General features: G+C 39.8%; 1 protein-coding gene across 3 annotated transcripts in view; it reads left to right on the top strand.

Moving 5' to 3' along the window:
- The window catches only part of RAB22A (RAB22A, member RAS oncogene family), a 117,077-nt gene that overhangs the window by 16,573 nt on the left and 80,028 nt on the right, over positions 1-20,476 (top strand). For 2 of the 3 annotated variants that reach the window (XM_061631171.1, XM_061631175.1), the window contains exons 4-7: positions 3,655-3,726; positions 3,811-3,917; positions 6,945-7,054; positions 8,337-8,378. In XM_061631171.1, the coding sequence (XP_061487155.1) occupies positions 3,655-3,726; positions 3,811-3,917; positions 6,945-7,054; positions 8,337-8,378 (331 nt within the window). The remainder of the gene's footprint in view (positions 1-3,654; positions 3,727-3,810; positions 3,918-6,944; positions 7,055-8,336; positions 8,379-20,476) is intronic. The other variant, XM_061631172.1, reaches the window with a different exon arrangement.

The raw sequence follows: 20,476 nt of genomic DNA, 5'->3' as shown, positions 1-20,476 counted from the left end.
ACGCCTCTCCCGATACGAACCCACCCGTACGCTATGTTGAAGATCAAAGGCCCTCCTCCGGGTGCCTACTCCAAGGGAAGCTCGGAGAATGGCAACAAGGGAGAGGGCCTTCTCAGTGGTGGCCCCCAAATTATGGAATGATGTACTTGACGAGGTGTGCCTGGCGCCAACACTGTTATCTTTTCGGCACCAGGTCAAGACTTTCCTCTTCTCCCAGGCATTTTAGCATGTGTCTTATATTGTTTTAAATTTTTAAATTGTTTTTCAAAAAGATGTATTTTAAATTGTATTTGTTTTTAGTTACTGTAAACTGCCCAGAGAGCTTCGGCTATGGGGCGGTATACAAGTATAATAAATAAATAAAATAAATAAATAAATAAGAATTAGTCTTTCCAGCTTTCTACCTTGTACTCACAGATCCCTTCCACCTAGAGAACTTCACTAGGACACAGTTAAGAGTGTTGCCTCTCTCAAAAGCTAAACAGATATCTGTTCCTGAGATAAAGTGTCTACTTTCTTCTGAGGTGTTAACAGATACTGAGTGGCTTCCTTGAGACTGTTTTAAGGAATCAAATATTTGGTAGGTAGGCAGGGGATTTTCATTTAGTACTGGGACAGTCTTCAATTTTGTTTTTTATCTCTTTAATAGAAGAACATAGGCTTCAGGAATCTATTTTATATAAAACCATCTACATGTGACTGATAACTCGTTCTTTGAGTTTGTGTAGTACTTTTCAAGAGAGGAAAAAGCAGGATCCTCTTTTCTATTTTTACTCTCGGAGTAAAACTTGCAACTTTTGCAATGGAAATAACATGATGCTTTGTCAGTACTGTGTCTCAGCACTGTGGTCTTCTCCCTCTATGCTACAACATGGTATTATGCAGAAGAGTAGGTTGCATGGCTTTTTAGGGTAGAGGGTGACAGGACACAGCCTCTGCCTACTTTTCTAGCTGAGGACCAAAGTTCTGACCAGCATGAATCCACCTTCAGGAGAGGGCAGAGACAAGGGGCCTCACAATTAATCCACATAATTTCTCTCTTGAGTTATTTTGCTGTGGCTTTTGAGTTAATTCCTCCATCAGCTTTCCTGCATCTTTCTGCATTTCTGACTAGTCTGTCTTTGATGAAAATTTGACTTTATTGAATGTTTTAATTATTTTTGAAAATAATTGCTGTCATTTCCCACCCACTGTAATTCCCTTCAAACAAGAATATTCTCTTTCTCCAAGTAAAGCAGACATATCAGAATTGGATGTCTGTCTCTCCTGCTGTGAAACACCTGTGGCCTAGTATTCCCAGGCTCCTCCTCTCAGTGATGTTTAGCTGCAGAGATGTAATAAATTCTGTCTGGAAGGACAAAAGTGCTCATTAATTGCTTATGCAAATTAATGTTTTGTGTAGTTTGGCTGCTATGTGACTTTCATAAAATAGTTCTTTTTGACTGAAGCTAGTTTCCTTGACAAATGATTAAGATTTTTTTTAAGTATCATGTAGTACAGACAGTAAACCTGTGATTTAATATGCTGTATTCCCCACTTGCTGTTGTAAGCCACCAGTATATCAGCCAGTGCTTCTGTTAGTCACCAGACTTGCACTAGGTTTGAAATATGTCTTTAGTCATGAAATCTTTTCTCCCTCTTCCTGTCAATGCAGCATCAATTTAAACAATGTGTTATAGAGCTTGTTTTCCTGAAGTTCAGATTTACCAGAACACAAAGGGAAGAGCAGATTAATATTTTTCCATGTGTCAGTTAATTTGATATGCAGTTTCCCTAATTAATTTTGATAGCTTTATGCTCTTTATGGATATGAGCTTTATGCTCATAACATTTTATGGATATTGTTTATTACTAGTGAAATGCCCATTCCGAGGATGGGCAGAATATGTGTTAAGGGAGGGCTTGTATTAGGAATGGAGAGCAGATTTTGACTGCATCTGTGCCCCTGCATTCAACACTCTTCTTTTCTTTGGAGGGGGTGGCTTACAAAAGCTTATAGTGTAATAAGCAACATTTGTAGCTGTGGTTGTGAATGTTATAGAGAGGACCAGGGACAGGCATTTGGGCCTTTATTTGGCTATAGGAGTGCCATTCTGTGTCTCACTAGGATCAATCACTGAGCCCTGATGCGTTATCTTGTACTTCTTCTTTTGTGTTCTCCATCTACAGGTAGTCTGCACACTTGCTGAGCTCAAATTACAAATGGCTTACCAAATGAACAACATGGACACTTGCCACATGAGCTTTCATAACAATGAAAGCTTAGGCTGTCTTTCATGAGTCTGATGAATGCTCTCATTTACAAATACCACTGCTATAACCAATTAGTTTTTAAGGTGTCAAAATGGTCTTTGAAGCTTACACATAGCTTATACACAATCTGTACACAAACTCTTAAAGACTAGAGAGATTTATAAAAGGAAGAAAGCCAGCTGTTCATACAACTCTAGTGACCAATTTCTTCATGGCTCCTCTCCTTCAGCTGAGAGTAATCCATAAATGTTTGTTGAAAAACATGCTGCTGAGATGCCATTTCAGTATTTATGGTAGAGTATACCAAGAGGTTTGCGGTGGGTGGATGCAAGCACAGCTCATTGCTATGCTTTTGGATACTCCCAAGTTAAAAAAGAGGATATATTAAGAGCATTTTTAAGGCTTGCAAAATAACTGGCGAGATCTTGAGAAATAATCATGTGATCTGAAAGACAGGAGGGGGGGAAACTCCTTTCTTGAAATGGCACCCAACCTTTGATCCTGGGTTCTTAACTTTCAAGTAAATGGCCCTGCTCACTATCCTTGTATTATTTAACTTTAAAATCTTCGCTAGTATAAAGTATTCATGTTTTGTTTAAATAGGGCATAACTGTGTATGACACGAGAAAAAGATCTACTCCTTGTCACGTCTCTACACACCTTCCTTGGTATATGAATGTTGAGGTGTCTTTTATGGCTCAGTTATATGACATAGTGAGTAGAGCACAGGTGGGCAACCTTTTATTGCTGAGGTCCACATGCAGCAGTGAACATGCTCTCGGGGGCTACATGTGAGCAGGTCTGACCGGCATTGGTGGTGAGGAAGATTCTTATATTTTGCGCATGCACACGCATACTTCCTACTCCCACCCACACTCTTCTCCACTGCCCAATTGATCTGTCATCAGCTGAGCTGCATCATGAGTATAATGTGCAAAAGACTGCTTTGCCCATGCTTCTGTTAGCAGCATAAGTGCTGGGGGGCACTGTTTAAAGGTCCCCTCCCCAGAACTCTAGGTTACTGAAAAATCCTAACCACATGCCGCTAAGTGATCTTTCCCCACTACATAAGGCTGTGGGTTGCCCATCTGTTGTGTTAGTGTTCAGCTACAATCAGAGGGATCTGGGTTCAGATACACTCCTGGCCTTGAAGCTCACAAAGTGACCATGAGCCAGTCAGTCACTTTCTCTCTCAGCCTACTCAAGGTTGTCGTGAAGATACAATAGGAGGGGGACCCATGCATACTACCTTTCTTGGAGGAAGGATGAGACAAAAATGTGATAAATAAAATTCTTTCAATAGAAGGCATTTGTATCCTTTGTCACAGACCTAAATTATTTTTTTCCTGCATGATTTTTAATGACACACAAACCATTTTTACATAAGTCGTCTCTTTACAGTTTCGTGCTCTAGCACCAATGTACTACCGAGGTTCTGCAGCAGCTATTATAGTCTATGACATCACAAAAGAGGTAACTGAAGGAAATTTGCAAAAAAAAAAAAATTATTTATTGCCAATACTTTCATGTTTACTAATTCCATCACATCCATTTTAGGAAACATTTTCAACATTAAAGAACTGGGTGAAAGAACTTCGACAGCATGGCCCTCCCAACATTGTTGTTGCTATTGCTGGAAATAAGTGTGATCTTAATGATGTAAGGTAAATTAAACCACATGTTATCCAACTGTAGGTATCTATTTTTAATAACACTCTGCGAATATAGTCACTCTTTGCAGTTAGCAGTTTCCAGAAATGTTTTGAGACTCTTGGGTTTTATAATCTGTAGACTATTGAACCAGGTGCATTCTCAGGATTTTTAAAGTCCAGTAGGGAAGGAGGATGGCTTACAACAGAAGATCTACTCTTGCTGCCTGTGGCTAGGAGATGGAAGGAGGTGCTGTATGGACTGCATCTAGAATGAACAAGCGGAGCAGGGGGTGGGACAGGAGTCCTGCATCAGATGAACACCTGCTGGAAGAGGGAAGCTGAAGAACAAGCTGCCTAAAGCAGTAGCTCTAGGTGGATATAGCTGGGTGAGGAGAGAATGTTAGAAGGTGGACAAGAAACTGATGACATGGGGCTGCCTTTGAATATCTAGAGGTTAACTATAACAATGTAAAGCTTATATTGGAGAGCTTGGTTGTGAGGCACAGTGTAATCCGAGTGGTTGCAGTGTTTCTAACAGTTCTCTCTAGCCTCTGAACTCCAGTGATAGTTCAATAATGTTAGGAACAAAGTTTATGCTCTAGGTGGGTGTGTTATTGAGTGGAAAGTGTTAATGGAAGTTGTGCCCAACACTGCTCTCAGATCTAGACTTTGGTTATATTGGAATCAGTGATTCTTCCTTCAGTTCAAGCCCTATGGACGGTGGAGCTAAGAGGCAGGATACTTCTTGCTGTCTTGCTTCTGATTACACTGGGACACTGTAAACAACTATAACTATAAAACTGGAAATTAAATGAAAACCCATTACTCTCCAAATAAAGGTGTTCAGGAATTAGGTAAGTGGTCTGTTCTAGATGAGGTCGCATTCCCTTAGAAGGAGGGTGTGCATGGTCTGGGAGCACTCCTTGATCCATCATTGCCCAGATGATGTCAGTGGCATTGAGTGCCTTTTTCCAGCTCTGGCTGGTGAGCCAGCTATAGCTGTTTCTGGACCTTGCTACAATAATCCATGCACTGGTAACTTTCCAAGAAAATTACTGTAATGCCCTCTATTTGGGGTTACCCTTGAAGATGGCATCCAGTGCAAAGCTCGGCTACTAGAGTGTTGAGTGGTGCATCTAATCAAAACCATATAACACTGGTTTTGTAAGATCTGCACTGGATGTTTGTATGTTACCAAGTCACATACAGAGTATTAATGCTAACCTATAAAGCCCTAAACAACTTGGGGCCAAAAAACATGGAAGGAGCACTTCTCCCTATACCAGTCTTCCTGGTACCCAAGATCTGCAGAGGAGGCCTTCGGGAAGTCCCATCACTAGCAGTGGCTCTTTGTGCAGTGACTTGGGATAAGGCCTTTTGCCACCCTGGCTATGAAATTCCCTTCCCTGAGAGAGATATCTGGCACCACTGTTGTGTGGATTTTGGTGCCAGCTGAAAATGTACCCCTTCAGCCATCCTTTTGTGGGTGGCTGATTTGTGTTGCCAGCTATAATTGAGGAATGCTTGCTGTATATTGATTTTGATCTGGTTTTAACTTCTTATACCGTTCTTATAGTTTTAATGTATAATTAGGTATGTTTGCAAGCTACTCTGGATCACATGTGATAAAGAGCATTATAAATAATAAAAACAAATAACTAATGCACTCAATTAAGCATGGAATGTGGGGTTCATTATAGAATTCATCCTAAGAGTCTTGGCTTTATTTTCTTTTAAGATTCTAGTCCTTAAGCCTACTAAGAGAGACATTTCCCATACTTTCAAGTCTGTTAGGTTACAGTCCTGCACACACCTACCTGGGAGTGAGCTCAGTTGAAATAAATGAGACTTATTTCTGAGAAGACTTGTATAGTGCATTGTTTTAGTAGCCACATAAGTGAATGAACAAGAGTTCAAGTGGTGAGGGTGGTCTTCATATATCTTTGTCTGTTCCCATGACTAGGAAAAGCAGAATAAGTTGTGCATAACAGGCTTAATACAGGTCATTTGACTTTTATGGGGGATTATGCACAATTTGGCTTACCTTGTCCCAGAGTTATTTATTTTGGTGCACATGTCACATAGCCCTACAAGAAGCCTTTATAACAAAGATAATTAATGTAGGAAGATCTTTCCTACTTCCAACAATTCCAGGAAACTGCACAGGAAATCACAATGTGACTTGTCCTGGATGTGAAATAGCTGCCTCTGCCCTTGGGAACACACACCTTCTGAAGTTAATATTTTGACCTTTTATGAATTCAGAAAAGGCTACTTCTTGGAAAATGTGTGGTTTGTGAATAATGCCAAAGAGGAAGAGATCCATTGATCAAAAGAAAATAAATAAAAGCAGCCACAGATAAGTCTACTGGAAAGGAATGAAAAATGCTGAGTGAATGTATTAAATTTGTATCCCACTTCATATTCCCTCTAATTATCTTTGTTATTTCTGTTTTATCAGCATTGCCCAAAATCTCTTCCGCAACATTAAAATAATTATTTCCTTGGACTTCTAAGTGTCTGATATATGATATGATATGCTAATGAAGGAGAATCCCACCCTTATGTAGTCTCTTTTGGCTCATCCATTAGAAAGTTTCCTTGACATGCATTAACAAAAAATGTTAATGTCCTTTGACCAGTAGTAACTCTTCAGTGAGAGCCAAAAGGCTGAGCTTGGTACTGTATACAGTGACAAAGCACACCCTCTTTGTAGCTTATTTCTATCCCTTCAGTGGGAACCAGTAGAAAATATAGAGGGCTTGTTATAATTGATAATGTTATTAAAAGCAGGCCTTGTCAGCAAATCTTTGGTTATATTAGCATGTCTCCCAAGTATAGTGTCTTAAGCAGGGTTTAGATAGATTGCTGCAACAGGTTTTAATGCTGCATTGAATTGTACCTACTTTTTCTTTCCTGAAAATTGGTATGGCTTTTTTATAGTGTGATATATGCCATGTCATTGCCTGTACATTGATCTGTAATGAATCATCCTTGAATAAAAAGATTAATCTACTCTTTCTCTTTTCTTTTCCTTAGAGAAGTCATGGAAAAAGATGCTAAAGACTATGCAGATTCCATCCATGCAGTATTTGTAGAGACCAGTGCAAAAAATGCAATAAACATAAATGAACTGTTTATAGAAATTAGTAAGTATCAACTCAGTGGGATTTATCTTGCTGATCCCCATTATCAACAAGAAACTTGACAATTACCTTGACTCAAAATTCTACTGGTTGTAGATGACTCTATATTTGTCACCATTTGATAGGAGCTCAAACTGCAACATGATCTCTTTCAGGTCATGTTAGAGCTTCTGCATGATTGGGTGTTAACCTTCTACATCCTTCTGTTGTGCATGATGGATCAATGGCAAGAAGTTCACCAATGTTAAAAATAAAATGACCTCTAAAATTTGTTCATTAGATAACAGAGATTACCAAAAGGAGAGAAGTCTAAAATTCATAGAAGAATACTTTAACAGTTTAATGTAGTGTGTGGTTCTGGATGTTTTCTTAATCCTTCAACATATAGACCAGGTTAGACTAGAATATTTCCACGTTGTCATGGCTGGAAAATATAGTAAGAAAAGGTTTAATTTAGTTATCACGGTTAACATCCTTGAATTAGTCTATCTCCCATGAATGTCTAAACATGTTTAAGTATCTGAGTATGTGTCACCACTTGGGGTAATAAATTCAATGTCAGTTTTGTGTTTGTCCCTCTTGAACCTACTGCCAGTCAGTTTTACTGGATAACCGTGTGTCTGGAGTAATGATTGTGTGATTAATGTTTCTGTATCTCCTTTCGATACTATTAATCATTTTAATAGAAGTAAGAGGATTATGCTCTGAAAATTCTTATGGTGCATCGATAAACCATGCCACAGTTAAATCCTCTGTGACGTTTGTGTTTTTCCAAACAAAAAGTGTGGCCAGTAACCATTGATTGTACAGATTAAAAGATGCATTTTAAATAGCTGAAATAATAACTGCAGAATTATCCATTGGTTCTCTTTACTTAGTTCAGAAAGTACACAAAGTTAGGGCAGCATCCAGTGATGCCCACCCACTTGCACAACAGAAATCTCCTTGTGCAACAGGGCTTCTGTTTTTTCTTCCCACCCTCCATTGATTCTGATTAGAGTGGTTTAATGCCAAAGCAAAAATGAACAATCTCACACTTCTTCTATAAACTCCATCTTTTGTAAGAAATTAATTTCAAAACTGCTTGCAAATGGTTTTGTGCCTGTCACTATTTAGCATCATAATTACCAAATTTATTTCAAGGGGTTATAGCTTTCATAGTCTTTTAGATAGTGATGAAGTATGTCTACTCATAAGGCTAAACAGTAAGGGACTCTGGGGAATATGGAAAGGTGTTTCCTATGTATTTTTTTTAACACTTGTTCTGCCTTTTTGCTCTCTGTAGGTCGTAGAATTCCATCAACTGATACCAGCCCCCCATCTAGTGGTAAGGGATTCAAACTTAGAAGACAGCCTTCAGTGACAAAACGCAGCTGTTGTTGACTGATACTATCGTATACCATACTAACTTTTATAAAGTATTTGGCCTTGGAAGTTGAGGGTTGATTTTGGGTATATCTTTTTGGTATTGGATTCCTATTTGCCTGATATTCATAAACCCTGAAATGGGCCAGTTCTGGCATACTTACATGCACTGAGGAGACTGCAGTCGTCCTGCTTTCAGACTGTTTCCTTGCATACAACGTATGGACTATCTCTTGTACTCAAAAGGGAATTCACCTTCAGTTTCTGCTTTAGCCTCATGAGAAACTCCAAAATATGGATTGTAAGACTTAATATTTCATAGTTTTTGTAAACAACACTTTGCCAGGTTTTTGTAAAGGGGGAAGGGAAACAAGCACTTTGTGGATTTTGGTGGGAGTGGACAAGCCCTGTGGATAGAATGTCAGCTCTGATCTTAATGCAGTTCTGCACTCTTCATCATTGTTGCTATAAGCCTTACTATTTTCATTGTCGCTTCTCCAAAGTACAGAATGAACAGCCAATTAATAGGCAGCTGCAAAAATAATGAAACTGATAACAATGACCAAATCAACCCATCCAGTCCCCAATCTTAATTGCACTTTTATTATTTACTGATGATATTGAAAATGTGTTCAAGAAAGAAGGGGAAAGCTTAGACAATCTTGCTTTTATATACTTAATTACTCTAGAAGTAAATAGATGAACTTCTTAGAAACCTTTTCAGTAGGCTTCTCATTAAAAATTCTAGATAAAAATTGACCAGAATAAACTTGATCACAACTGGCAGGCATCAGTTGCTGTCGGTCATTTTAGAACAAGCATGTTGGATAGGGGGCACTTCTAACTGCTTAGCATGAGCAAGTTTTTATACTCTCTTATTTATGAGACTAATGCTTAAAGTATTATAAATTATGTAAGTGCCATAAGTGATCTGTTCATTCCAGTCCCTAGCCCATGGTAGGGTAGGAGAGTCCTAAGGTCAGAATTGCTGTGGACGCCACCTTATGTTCATCATCTGTCATCTTCTAGTACAGTACAGTACCAGAATACATTTCCCTCTCTCTCCAGTAGAGGCTGCTGTTAGTACAGTTTGAGGTTTGTTTATGGAATAAATTACCTCTGCATGATAAAACAAACAGAGATCCAAAGCCAAGTTGTATAGGGCAGCGTAGATCGCTGCCTCCTTACTCTTGGGCCTGTCCTAAAGATTAACTCTTTTTAAATCTAGTTTTTAAGCAGATTAGCTTTTAGCTTTGTATTGTGTTTTCATTTTATATTAAACTATAAATTAATCTTGCCCTATTATACTACTATTTCTCATTATTTATTTTCGTTGCAGCCTGCCAGTGCAAAGGTGTGTGTGCGTTTCCCCCTTAAGAATATAACCACTTCATAAACTCATAATGTGTAAAACAAACCGTAAGGCTTTGATTTTTGATGCTTGTAGAGATGTCGGTGGCAGCTTGCTCCCAAGTCATAGCATAGCATTTTACCATCTTAAGTAAGTTTTTTCAGCTGAGAAGGAGATTTCAGAAGGCTGCATAGGAAATGAACCAACTTGTACTTCAAAATCCTAGATCATATTATTTGGACAATCCTTAACACAACTGAACTGTAGTTAACTGGTGCAGTTAGAATTATTCTGAACAGGCTAACTTTAATGTTTAAAGCATGAGTGACTCTTCTCGAAAGAGTTCAAAGTTCTAAAGTTTATCTTGCATCACTATGCACAGTGCTAACAAATATTAATTTGCATGTAATGTCATAACAAATCTCCCAGTAAAAGCTCTTGTTTTCAGAAATCCAACTTGGAGAATGGCCTTATTCTTATACAACAATATATATGTTAATGCTCAAATCTACGGCACATTCCATTTTTATTTCAAAAATCAATTGACCATAATTTGTAGCTAGGTGCAAAGAGCTGTGTGCAGCCAAAAAAGAAGCATTCGGGATTAGGCACAACAACAATACTAATGTCGTGTTGCAGCCTGGGGCAGATTGCCATCACAAGTTGACCCAGGGTGTCTTGCTCGCACAGTAGCCTGGATTACCTAAAGTTCTGGCAAAGCTAATATTACCAGTGGAGTCATTGTGTATACAAGCCTATTGTGTAGCACAAACTGGAGTAAAAGGAAGTATGGCAGGGATGTAATGGTGACAACTTTGCTACAGAGCATTTTCAAGGCAGTTTAGCTAGTACCGTCTAGCAAAGTCAGAACAACCTCATGACTCCTTTTTGAAGAGCCGTATTGGACTTCAACAGAGACCTCAGAGTTCCCTTCTCTGATAGCAACCTCCTGTACTGCCTTCAAGTTGATCTGACTTATGGCGGCCCTATGAATAGGGTTTTCATGAGGCTGTATGGGAATCTACCCTTGAAACTCTGAACTATTTCTGGGACCTCATTCAATATAGTGAAGGGAGTTCTGTTGAGGAGGGGAGAGCAAAAATCTCTGGCACGTACATGCAGGCCCTGGTAAGTTCTTAAAGGAACTCTTTAGATTCCAGTTAGTGTGCTTAATAGTAGATGTTATGAAAGTGCAGTTGATTCGCAGGTTGCCTCTGTATTTGCATTATTAGGACAAACCATTCCATCCCAGTGCAATTATATATAAATATAGGATCAGAGTGCCAGTGCCTAGTTGTAGATAGGCTTGTCCAGACTGGCTCATGCATTTCCCTTCTGCCCTCCAGTTGTAGATACGCTTGTTCATTCCTTTGTCCATGATTAAGCACTTTTCTGTGCTTAACTGCTTTGTCAAAGTAAGTTTTGTGCAAAGAAAAAGATGTCGTCAAGCAGTAAGCTTCTTTGGGGAATATTACACACATTTATAGCAGTCTGCTTTATCTCTGCACAGTGAAAACGTCACACGACGGTCCTGTAGTATGGTTTTCACAGTTCACAGTTCACTGGTGTTATTGTGATGCCAAATAGTCACCTTCTTTCAATTATGTATAATTAGTTTTTTGCTTTACTGTGTGTGGAAAGAATACCTATACATGTATTCATTAGCATAGTTTTAAGATGTTACTATATCCTTGTCTTCTGTTACCACACGGTTATGCAGTGTAACACTTCAGCTCACAAGCTGTTAGTTTTGGCAGCATTGCAAAGCATCTCCCTATCTAAGCTGTCAGGTACATTGCCAGTATATTAACCTGCCTTAGAGTTCACTGGGTGTATTTAATTGAATACTTGCATTAAGATCACTTAAATACTGGGCAAAGGGCTTGTCTGCAGTGCATCGCTGCTGTCTCCTTAATCTCAAATTATGTGAAATAATAGATGTTTGAGCTTCAGCATTTGGTCTGTAAACGGGGGGGGGGTTAGCCCTTCAGATATTGTGCTTAAATCTGTCTCTGATTTGAAAACAGCTCAAATTATACTACTTTATTTAGCTATTAGGATGAAATGTATGCCAACAAAAATCTTGTCTTAATTCTTTCTCATAGTGATTGTCCTGTGTGGGCAGTGTTGTTATCTTTGTGCCCTCCTTGTGTGGTTAATGTTCTCTTATTCATCACATGTTGCAGTAGATCTGTATTGTGAAATGGCACAAGTCTTGTGAGAGCTTAAACAAAAAAAGCATCTGCTAGAGTGGCATTCCTGCTCTTACAACCCATCCCATAGGACAATCCAATTACCGCAACATAAGACACCCAGCCAAAAGGATAAATAAGCTGTAAATAAGATGTAGGAGACTGGAAATGAAGGCATGTAAATCAATATGAAACCATAAATACCCAGCTGAAGACGACTATTTGGAAAGAAGTCAGGAATTTGTTTTCTGTCTGAGACTGATGCTATGAGCTTCAAAAATACCCCTGCAGAGTGCAGATCATTTTAAACAGAGCATCCCTATGTATGCCTTCTCAGAAGCAAGTCCCATTGAATTCAATGGGACTTACAGGTAAGTGTGTATAGGGTTGCCTTAAGGGTGCATGCAAAACCTCCAGGTTTTCTGTGAATGAATAAAGTAACAGTCCCTAGCAATAGTTGGGAGTATTTCCACCTTCATGCAAAATTATCTTTTAGACACTGCAGCAATATCAGAACTTGTAGATTCATCTTGGGAGCTTATTGCTTAATAGAGCATCTAAAACATTCTAGCCACTGTACCTAACTTTAAACAGCCACATCCCCTAAAATGGGTTCAAAAAAGAATGGAGGGCAGAAGGGAAACGCACGAGCTTGTTGCAAATAGAAGTCCAAGTGCTAAGGTCATTTATTGTATTTTATTTTTTGCTGGAAATAATTGTTTTGTTTGGGATTTGAAAGAGCAACCCCTGAGACATATGGAAAAATGCCTCTCATTCCTATAAATTGAATACAAAAATATGTAGTGAATGAAATCAAGGGCAGAATCCATTTTTAGAAGGTTCATTCTGAATATTCTTAGGAACAGAATTGCCTGTGGGAGCCTGGCCCTGTCAGATCTTCTAGGCTCCTTTCCTGAATATTTTGCTTATACTTTTTAAAAAAAATCTAGACCTTTACATGTAGAGAGATGTAAAACATGCAGAAAAAATATTCTATCCAACTGCTTGGTAAGGCTGCTCCCACTTTCCAGTATTCTGGGCAGCAAATACAAAAAGACAAGGATTATTGACGAGCACTGGCATTTGTTTTTAATGTTAAAATGTGTTTTTATTTTTAATATTTTAAGTAAGTCTTCACCAACCAGGTGTCCTCCCTACAACTACATCTACAACTCCTATCAGCACTGAGACTGATGGAGGTTGTAGTCCAAAACATCGGAAGGGCACCAGGTTGGTGAAGGCTGCATTAGACTATACTATAGAGTGGGCTATCTTGTGGCCTTAATTCCACACTAAAATTATTGAGAGAAATGCTGAATTACTATTTTTTGTTGGTAACCCAAATGATCACATGCCCTGTGGGTGAAGATTGAAAGCTCTGGAACTTCACAAAAGTGCTACTAATTCTCTCTCATGATGATAATACAAGTGTTTATGAACAGGGTGGTTCATGACAGATGCTCTTGGAGGTCACTGATTCATAGGGTCGCCATAAGTCATAATTGACTTGAAGGCACATAACAAAGAAATGCCTAAACATTGCGTGTAGAAGACAAACTTAAAATGGTACAGTCCTTTTCCACATGGGGATTGCATCTCACCATCTTGGGGATTCCTGTAGGACTTGACAGAGGCTGCTTACGCACCAAAACCCCACACAGAACAGCTGTGTACAAGGCGGTCTGGGGAATGGTAGTCAGTGCACATCTCTGATATCCTTATCAAGCCATACTCTGCCGCTCAGTCAAGTTGCACAGATTCCCGAGCTTTTTTTATGTGATACCTCAGGAACACTGACATCTTTTCATATGTCACAGATGATGTTTCAAACCCCACCACCTACAAAAATACACATTTCTGGCATATACATTTTCCCTACCTGACATAAATTATGCATTCAATATTGGATCAGAAGTAGGCTGTGAGAATCCTTCTAGATGGCATTTCATTCATTAGACATGTTGTCAACACAGTGCAAGTTTGTTGCATGGCCTCTGCTTGCCAGGATTTTAGCCTCGCTGCTTCTTGAACAGGGGCAAATATAATGGATTATGTGGCTACCGGCAGGATGGTGCTTAAGGGTATTGTTCTTTGTTCAGCCACTTCAAGAACTTGGATGAAGAGTGGCCTGGCTGTTTTATAGAGGACTAAATGAGTTTTTAAATTGTTTTATCCACTTCTGATCTTTCAAAATGGAAATGGACTGCCTTCAAGTCAATTCTGACTTATGGCGACCCAATGAATAGGGTGTTCATGGTAAGCGGTATTCAGAGGTGGTTTACCATTGCCTCCCTCTGAGGCTGAGAAGCAGTGACTGACCCAAGGTCACCCAGTGAGCTTCATGGTTGTGTGGGGATTTGAAGCCTGGTCTCCCAAGTCGTAGTCCAACACTCTAACCACTACACCACACTGGCTGTCTGATCTTTTGGTGTGATCATTCTGAACAGGAAGAATTTTAAATGAGGCATTTCCTGGTGCCAGAGTTTGGTGTCATGAGGACTGGTTAGTGTGTACAACTGTTGTGCTTGATCTGATCCTCTAGTCCACTTAGTGGTGATTAGCACAGTCCCCATCTGACCTGAAGGGATCAGATGCACATATTACTCTCTGTTTCACAACAATTCCATTTAGAAGCATCTCAAGCATGACTCATTCTTCTGGTATAATTCAGATTAATGCTCAACCCTTAAGATGTTTCTGAATTCCTTCTGTCAAGCTACTGGGTTAATTCAAATTTAAAAAAAATTGCACCCATATAGATGCTTAATTGTTTGATTTTTTGGGGTCCTTATCTGCAGGGTTGATCCAGTGTTGTATAGAGCTAGCAACTCCAAGCATGATCCAGGAGCTCTTCTATTAGTCCAGGTGTAGGGAAGTTTTGGCCCTCCAGATATTGCTGCACTACATCTCCCATCAGCCCTGGCCCTTGGCCATGCTTGCTAGGGCTGATGGAAGCTGTAGATTAGGAAAATCAGGAGGGCCAAAGCTTCCCTGCACCTGAACTAATAGAAGAGCTCCTGGATCGTGCCTGGAGTTGCTTCTGACAAATAATCCTTGTTACAGATGCCATTTTTTTCTTGCATCCTTAGTGGCAATACAATATGTATAAACATCTGTCTTATATGGAGTCGGACCTTTTAGCCCATCAAGCCCAGTACAGGCAACTCTGATGCTCAAGCCCCCAGACAAAACTCTTGCCTAGCCCTGATAGCCCTAATTCAAGTCTTGAACCTGAGGCTTTCTCATGTGCTCAGATATTAAGAATGGTTTTCCTGAACTTTTTTTCTAAAATATTGTCCCCAGTTGTTACCAGGGAGAGCAGAAGATTCGAACCCACAAGTATAAACCAAGCACAACTGCCGGGTGTAAATGTTGTGATTTTAGGTTGTTTTAACTGTCTTTAATGATGTATTTTAACACTGTTGTGACCTGCCCTGGGACCTCTGGGTGAAGAGCAGGTAATACATTTAAATCATAACTAAACAATATGCCATTAAGAGCAGGAAAAAAGTAAAAAACAAGAATATGGTTTTGCCTAACTTGGCTGCTATTTTGTTTCCTTAACTCCCATGCCACCACCGTTTTATCAGTGTTCAGCTGATGCAATGGGATGAGATGCTGGATTGGCACACTCATTATAGTAGAAGTTTAGTTCCTTAAAATAGGTAGGAATACCAAATGTCAATTCCCATTGGGGTTTTTGTCCTTTTTGAAGTGCTGAAAATGTTTACAAGATAAATGTCCCACCTCCTTTTCAAGCTGTCCACTGAAGGCTTTTCATGATGATGTGTCATCGGTGTTAAGGATTGATGTGAGCTCCACAGGCCATTGCCCACCACCCATACCTAATGCAGTGGAGGTTTGCCTGGCCCTCCTAAGATCAAAGAACTCCACCCCTTTTTCAGGGCTGCCTTTTGGCTGTGCCCTGTGGGCCTTCATTGTTGGTTTGATTCCTGTTTGTTTAAGGAACTGGGAAGCAGCATATTGAAGATGCTTACTCTGCCTTTCCCTACCAACTGGATGAGATGGTAAGTCTGGAGGCAAGAGAGCCCTTGCCAAAAACTAGAAGACTGATTGATCTATTTGGGGCTTTTACAACCAAGGTAAAGAGTGCCCTAACTTGGAATAAAGTGTCATATTGATTGCAATGGTGAAAACTGAAATTGTCAATGGATAGGTTTTTTTGGATAGTGTACATCCTGTGTAATGCTTATTGAGGAGAGAGGGCTTATTTTTAGCATCTTAGATCAGCAAGTCTTCCTCTAGATGGTCTTGTGGGAATCGCTGATTTACAGCAGGCATGCTGCCATTTGAACTGCATAACCTGCCACTCCTTGTCTGCAGTTTTACTTTATAAATAACAAGCGTGGCTAAACAAAATTTGGGAAATATCCCAACAAATAATATGTCAAGTAGCTGGTTTTTGTCCGGTCACTTTAAAAAGGCATCTTCCTTGCATAATGTTATTGTGTAATGTCAAGCTCTCCTTGCATGTTCTTAGAAACTTCCAAAATTTGACCATAATTCACTTTCTTGCTTGGGAGTCAGAGATGAGCACTAAATAAATGCCTGCAATTGGTTTTTCTCCTCTGAAATCGCCAATAGGATGTTTTCATTCTCTCTCTCTCTTCCTTAATCCATATATAACTATATTCAATTTCTCATAAAACCATGCATCCGGAACCAAGCTATTTAAAAGCTCAGCACAAAAAACTCTGGAGAAAACATAATATTGATGTTCAGATCTCATTCCTACCTGCATATTTCTGACTAAATGGCAAAAACACTGTTGTGTGTAGAAGTGTAGCTGGAGAGATGAGGAAAGCACAATCTGATCAAGCCTCTTTTATAGTTCTTTGGTAGAGCCTACGTTTTGCAAGCTGAAGACTTCAGATAACAAAATGATCAGATAAAGTGATAAACCTTTTTCTTGCCTGAGACCCTGGAGAGCTGCTGCCGGCCAGAGTAGACAGTACTGAGCTGGATGGACAGTCAACCTGATAAAAAGCAGCTTCCTGTGCTCCTGCTAGATTATTGCTCCACCTAGCCTCAGGATGAGGAACTTGTGGACATGCAAATGTGGTTGGTCTACAATTCCCATTGTTGACCAATGGCCATACTGGCTAAGGCTGATGGGAGTGCAATCCAAAAACATCTGGCGGGCTACAGATTCCCCATAGCCCATTGTTATCTACTGCAACTGGCAGCTGTCCAAAATCTCAAGCAGAGGCCTTTCCCAAGCCCTGAGAGATTTCCAATGATCCTTTAAGTAGAGGTGCCAGGGACTTGACTCTGGACTTGGCATGCAAGGCATGTATGTGCTCTACCAATGAGCTATGGACCCACACACACACACTTAGCTTAATGGCCACATGTTAGGAAGCCATGATTGGTTGTAGCTCCTGAGCATGCGTACACATGTTAATTTAGACATGACACACTGTGTGCTTATTACTAGTTAATTCCTACATGGAAGTGCTAAGGGGAAGGGATGTTGTATCATGCCCTAGCATGCAATGCTTTCCTCGGATTTGACAAGCAAAAGGCTATCACCACCACATTTTCTGTTGTCTTGATTGTGGGGTATGTGTGTCTCCCATTCCAAACTTTACTGTTTCAAATTAGGCCTATTTTGGACACATGGGCTTCAGTTGTCCAATGATGAAACCTGGCTGTAGCAGATATAACCTTTAAGATAGTGTAGAATAAATTAGTTCAGTTTTTCCTTTTTAGTAGGAGACAGAAGTGAAGGAATTTTAATACATTGTTTTCTGCATCCCTGGACAGCTTCATTAATAATGTTAAGGGCACTTCCAAATGGAAAGGTTTGCAAGGGTCAGGAATGCTGAACTGCTAGTCCAAATGACAATCCGGGGGACATTGATATGGATAGTGCTATACAAATGGGGGGGGCTGGAATGTAGGGGAGGTCTTATCCAATTGTATATTTCATTTTTCTGGTACTGCTTCTTGCTGTTCCAGTTCAGCACCCAGTTGTGCAATAATCAACGTGAGAAGTTGCTATCTGGGCATAATTTTGGAAATTTGACCTACCTAATTAATGGAAGCAGTGACAAGGCTATCTCTTCTCTAGAAGCACTTGATCTGGCAGAAATGTATTTCTAAATTAAGATAGTTGATGTAATCAGCTGGGCTCAAAACCGTGCCTTTCTACATTGTATATTTTCACTCAGAATAAATGGAAACTTGCATTAAGGGCACTTTAGTCAACAGATCCCAACTTGCATGCCTTACGGTCAAACTAGACATGAAGTTAGATATCTATAATGTGCAGGTTTCTAAAAATGCAAACTGCATTAACGGGGCTGATAATTATCGGAATTGCAGCAGGTGTGGAAGAAGAGTTTTACCCTTTCCTCCCCTGCTATGGTCCTGAAGAAAATTGCTTCTCTGAAGCTAGTAGTTTCATTGGGGGAAAAGTTGCCCTCAAGCAAATACTGCACGCACACTCGCTACGCATACATATATGCACACACTCACTCAGATGCTATTTTCAATTTTTTTAAAGCTTGAATGTTAAATGCAAAGATATTTAAAGTCAAGTCTAGTTTTGCCCTTTTGACCATTAAGCCTGAGATTATTTGTCCAGCATTTGGGCAGGTGGTTTGCTAGGATACTACAGCTGTTGATATACTGGTACAAAAAGCTTGTTTTGTTTTGGCTGACTTACCTTCCAGGAAGCTGTGTAGTGAGGGCAAGGGAATTGATCACATCTTTCCTTCCCATTCTCAACTCCCATGTTTCAGACCACATGTGATTACAGTAATACCTCAGTTAACAAATTCTCCAGGAAAGAGGCTCTTTTTAACAAAGTCCTTTTTGGGGGTAGGGGGGTGGGCGCACACCCTGACATAGTCAGAATGTGTCTGCTTGTGTACTGGATTGCAGCGGCTGCAGACAGCCCTCTCACACTTGGCTGGAATGGCGCTCCTTGCCAGGTGGTGCAGGCGCCTCCACTGTAAACAGTGCTCTGGATGCCCTGGAAGCACTGCTTACTGCAGACGCATCTGCTCGAGTGTAGGGGAGGATACAGAGGGAGAGAGGGTGGTGGCGGCAGCAGCCCCTTGCCTGCCTGCTCGAGTGTATGGAGAACTGTGCTCAAAGCTTTAGATTGCTATAGCTATATGCTATATGATAAAAAAAGGCAAGGCAAGCATCCCTCAATGCCTTTTGGAAGAAAGCTTCAAGTGGTCTGTATGCAAAGCTTATCTGACCAAGTTGTTTCATTTCAGACATGCATATTGTTCATTTTGAATAAAAAGTTTGTTGAAACATGTTGAACTGCTCTTCTTTTTTGTGGTGTGGGAACTTATCCCTATTCTTTCTATGTTATTCCTACCTCTGGTACCAAAGTTTCTCTTAAAGAAATAATGTCCAGAAATGCATGTACTTTGTTAACTGAGGTATTATTGTATCTGTCAAGCTCACTCCTATCTCTGGCCAGCTCAGTGGTTCAACATGGAGTGTTATAAACATTTAAGTGGTCTGTGTGCTAAGTAGGCATGGCAAAAACACAAACCTCTTTGCTTAAAAAGAGAACAAGTGGCTATGGTCTTTGTCCCTATCACCGCTGTAGTTTTGAGGCATAAAAGTAACCACATCAAAAAGTAACCACATTAAAGTACTCTGGTTTTTTTTTTCAATTTTACCTTGTTGTTCTTATGTGCCTTCAAGTCGATTTTGACTTATGGTGACCCTATGAATCAGTGACCTCCAATAGAATCTGTTATAAACCACCCTGTTCAGTTCTTGTAATTTCAGGTCTGAGGCTTCCTTTATGGAATCAATCCATCTCTTGTTTGGCCTACCTCTTTTTCTCCTCCCTTCTGTTTTTCCCAGCATTATTGTCTTTTCTAGTGAATCGTATCTTCTCATATGTCCAAAGTATGATAACCTCAGTTTCATGATTTTAACTTCTAGTGATAGTTCTGGATAATTTGTTCTGACACCCAATTATTTGTCTTTTTCACAGTCCATGGTATCCACAAAGCTCTCCTCCAACACCACATTTCAAATGACTTGATTTTTCTCTTATCCACTTTTTTCACTGTCCAACTTTCACATCCATACATAGAGATCAGGAATACCATGGTCTGAATGATCCTGACTTTAGTGTTCAGTGATACATCTTTGCATTTGAGGACGTTTTCTAGTTCTCTCATAGTTGTCCTCCCCAAGTCCTAGCCTTCTTCTGATTTCTTGACTATTGTCTCCATTTTGGTATTGATAATCCTTGACAAGTTCAATGTCCTCGTTGTCAACTTCAAAGTTATATAAATCTTCTGTTGTCATTACTTTAGTCTTGACGTTCAGCTATAGTCCTGCTTTTGTTCTTTCCTCTGTAACTTTCATTATAATTTAACTTTAAAGTTAAATTTTATCTTAAACAGCTCTAAAAGCAATCCTTTAAATTTGATGCTGCAAACCTTGCCGCCTTCCCCTAAAAAAAAAATAAAAAATGAAATGGTGCCCCTGCTCTGCCAACCTGAAATTGAA

This window comes from Rhineura floridana, chromosome 6 (genome assembly GCF_030035675.1).
Source record: "Rhineura floridana isolate rRhiFlo1 chromosome 6, rRhiFlo1.hap2, whole genome shotgun sequence".
NCBI lineage: Eukaryota > Metazoa > Chordata > Lepidosauria > Squamata > Rhineuridae > Rhineura > Rhineura floridana.
Note: the sequence above shows the minus strand (reverse complement) of the source record. Positions and strands in the feature narration are given on the sequence as shown.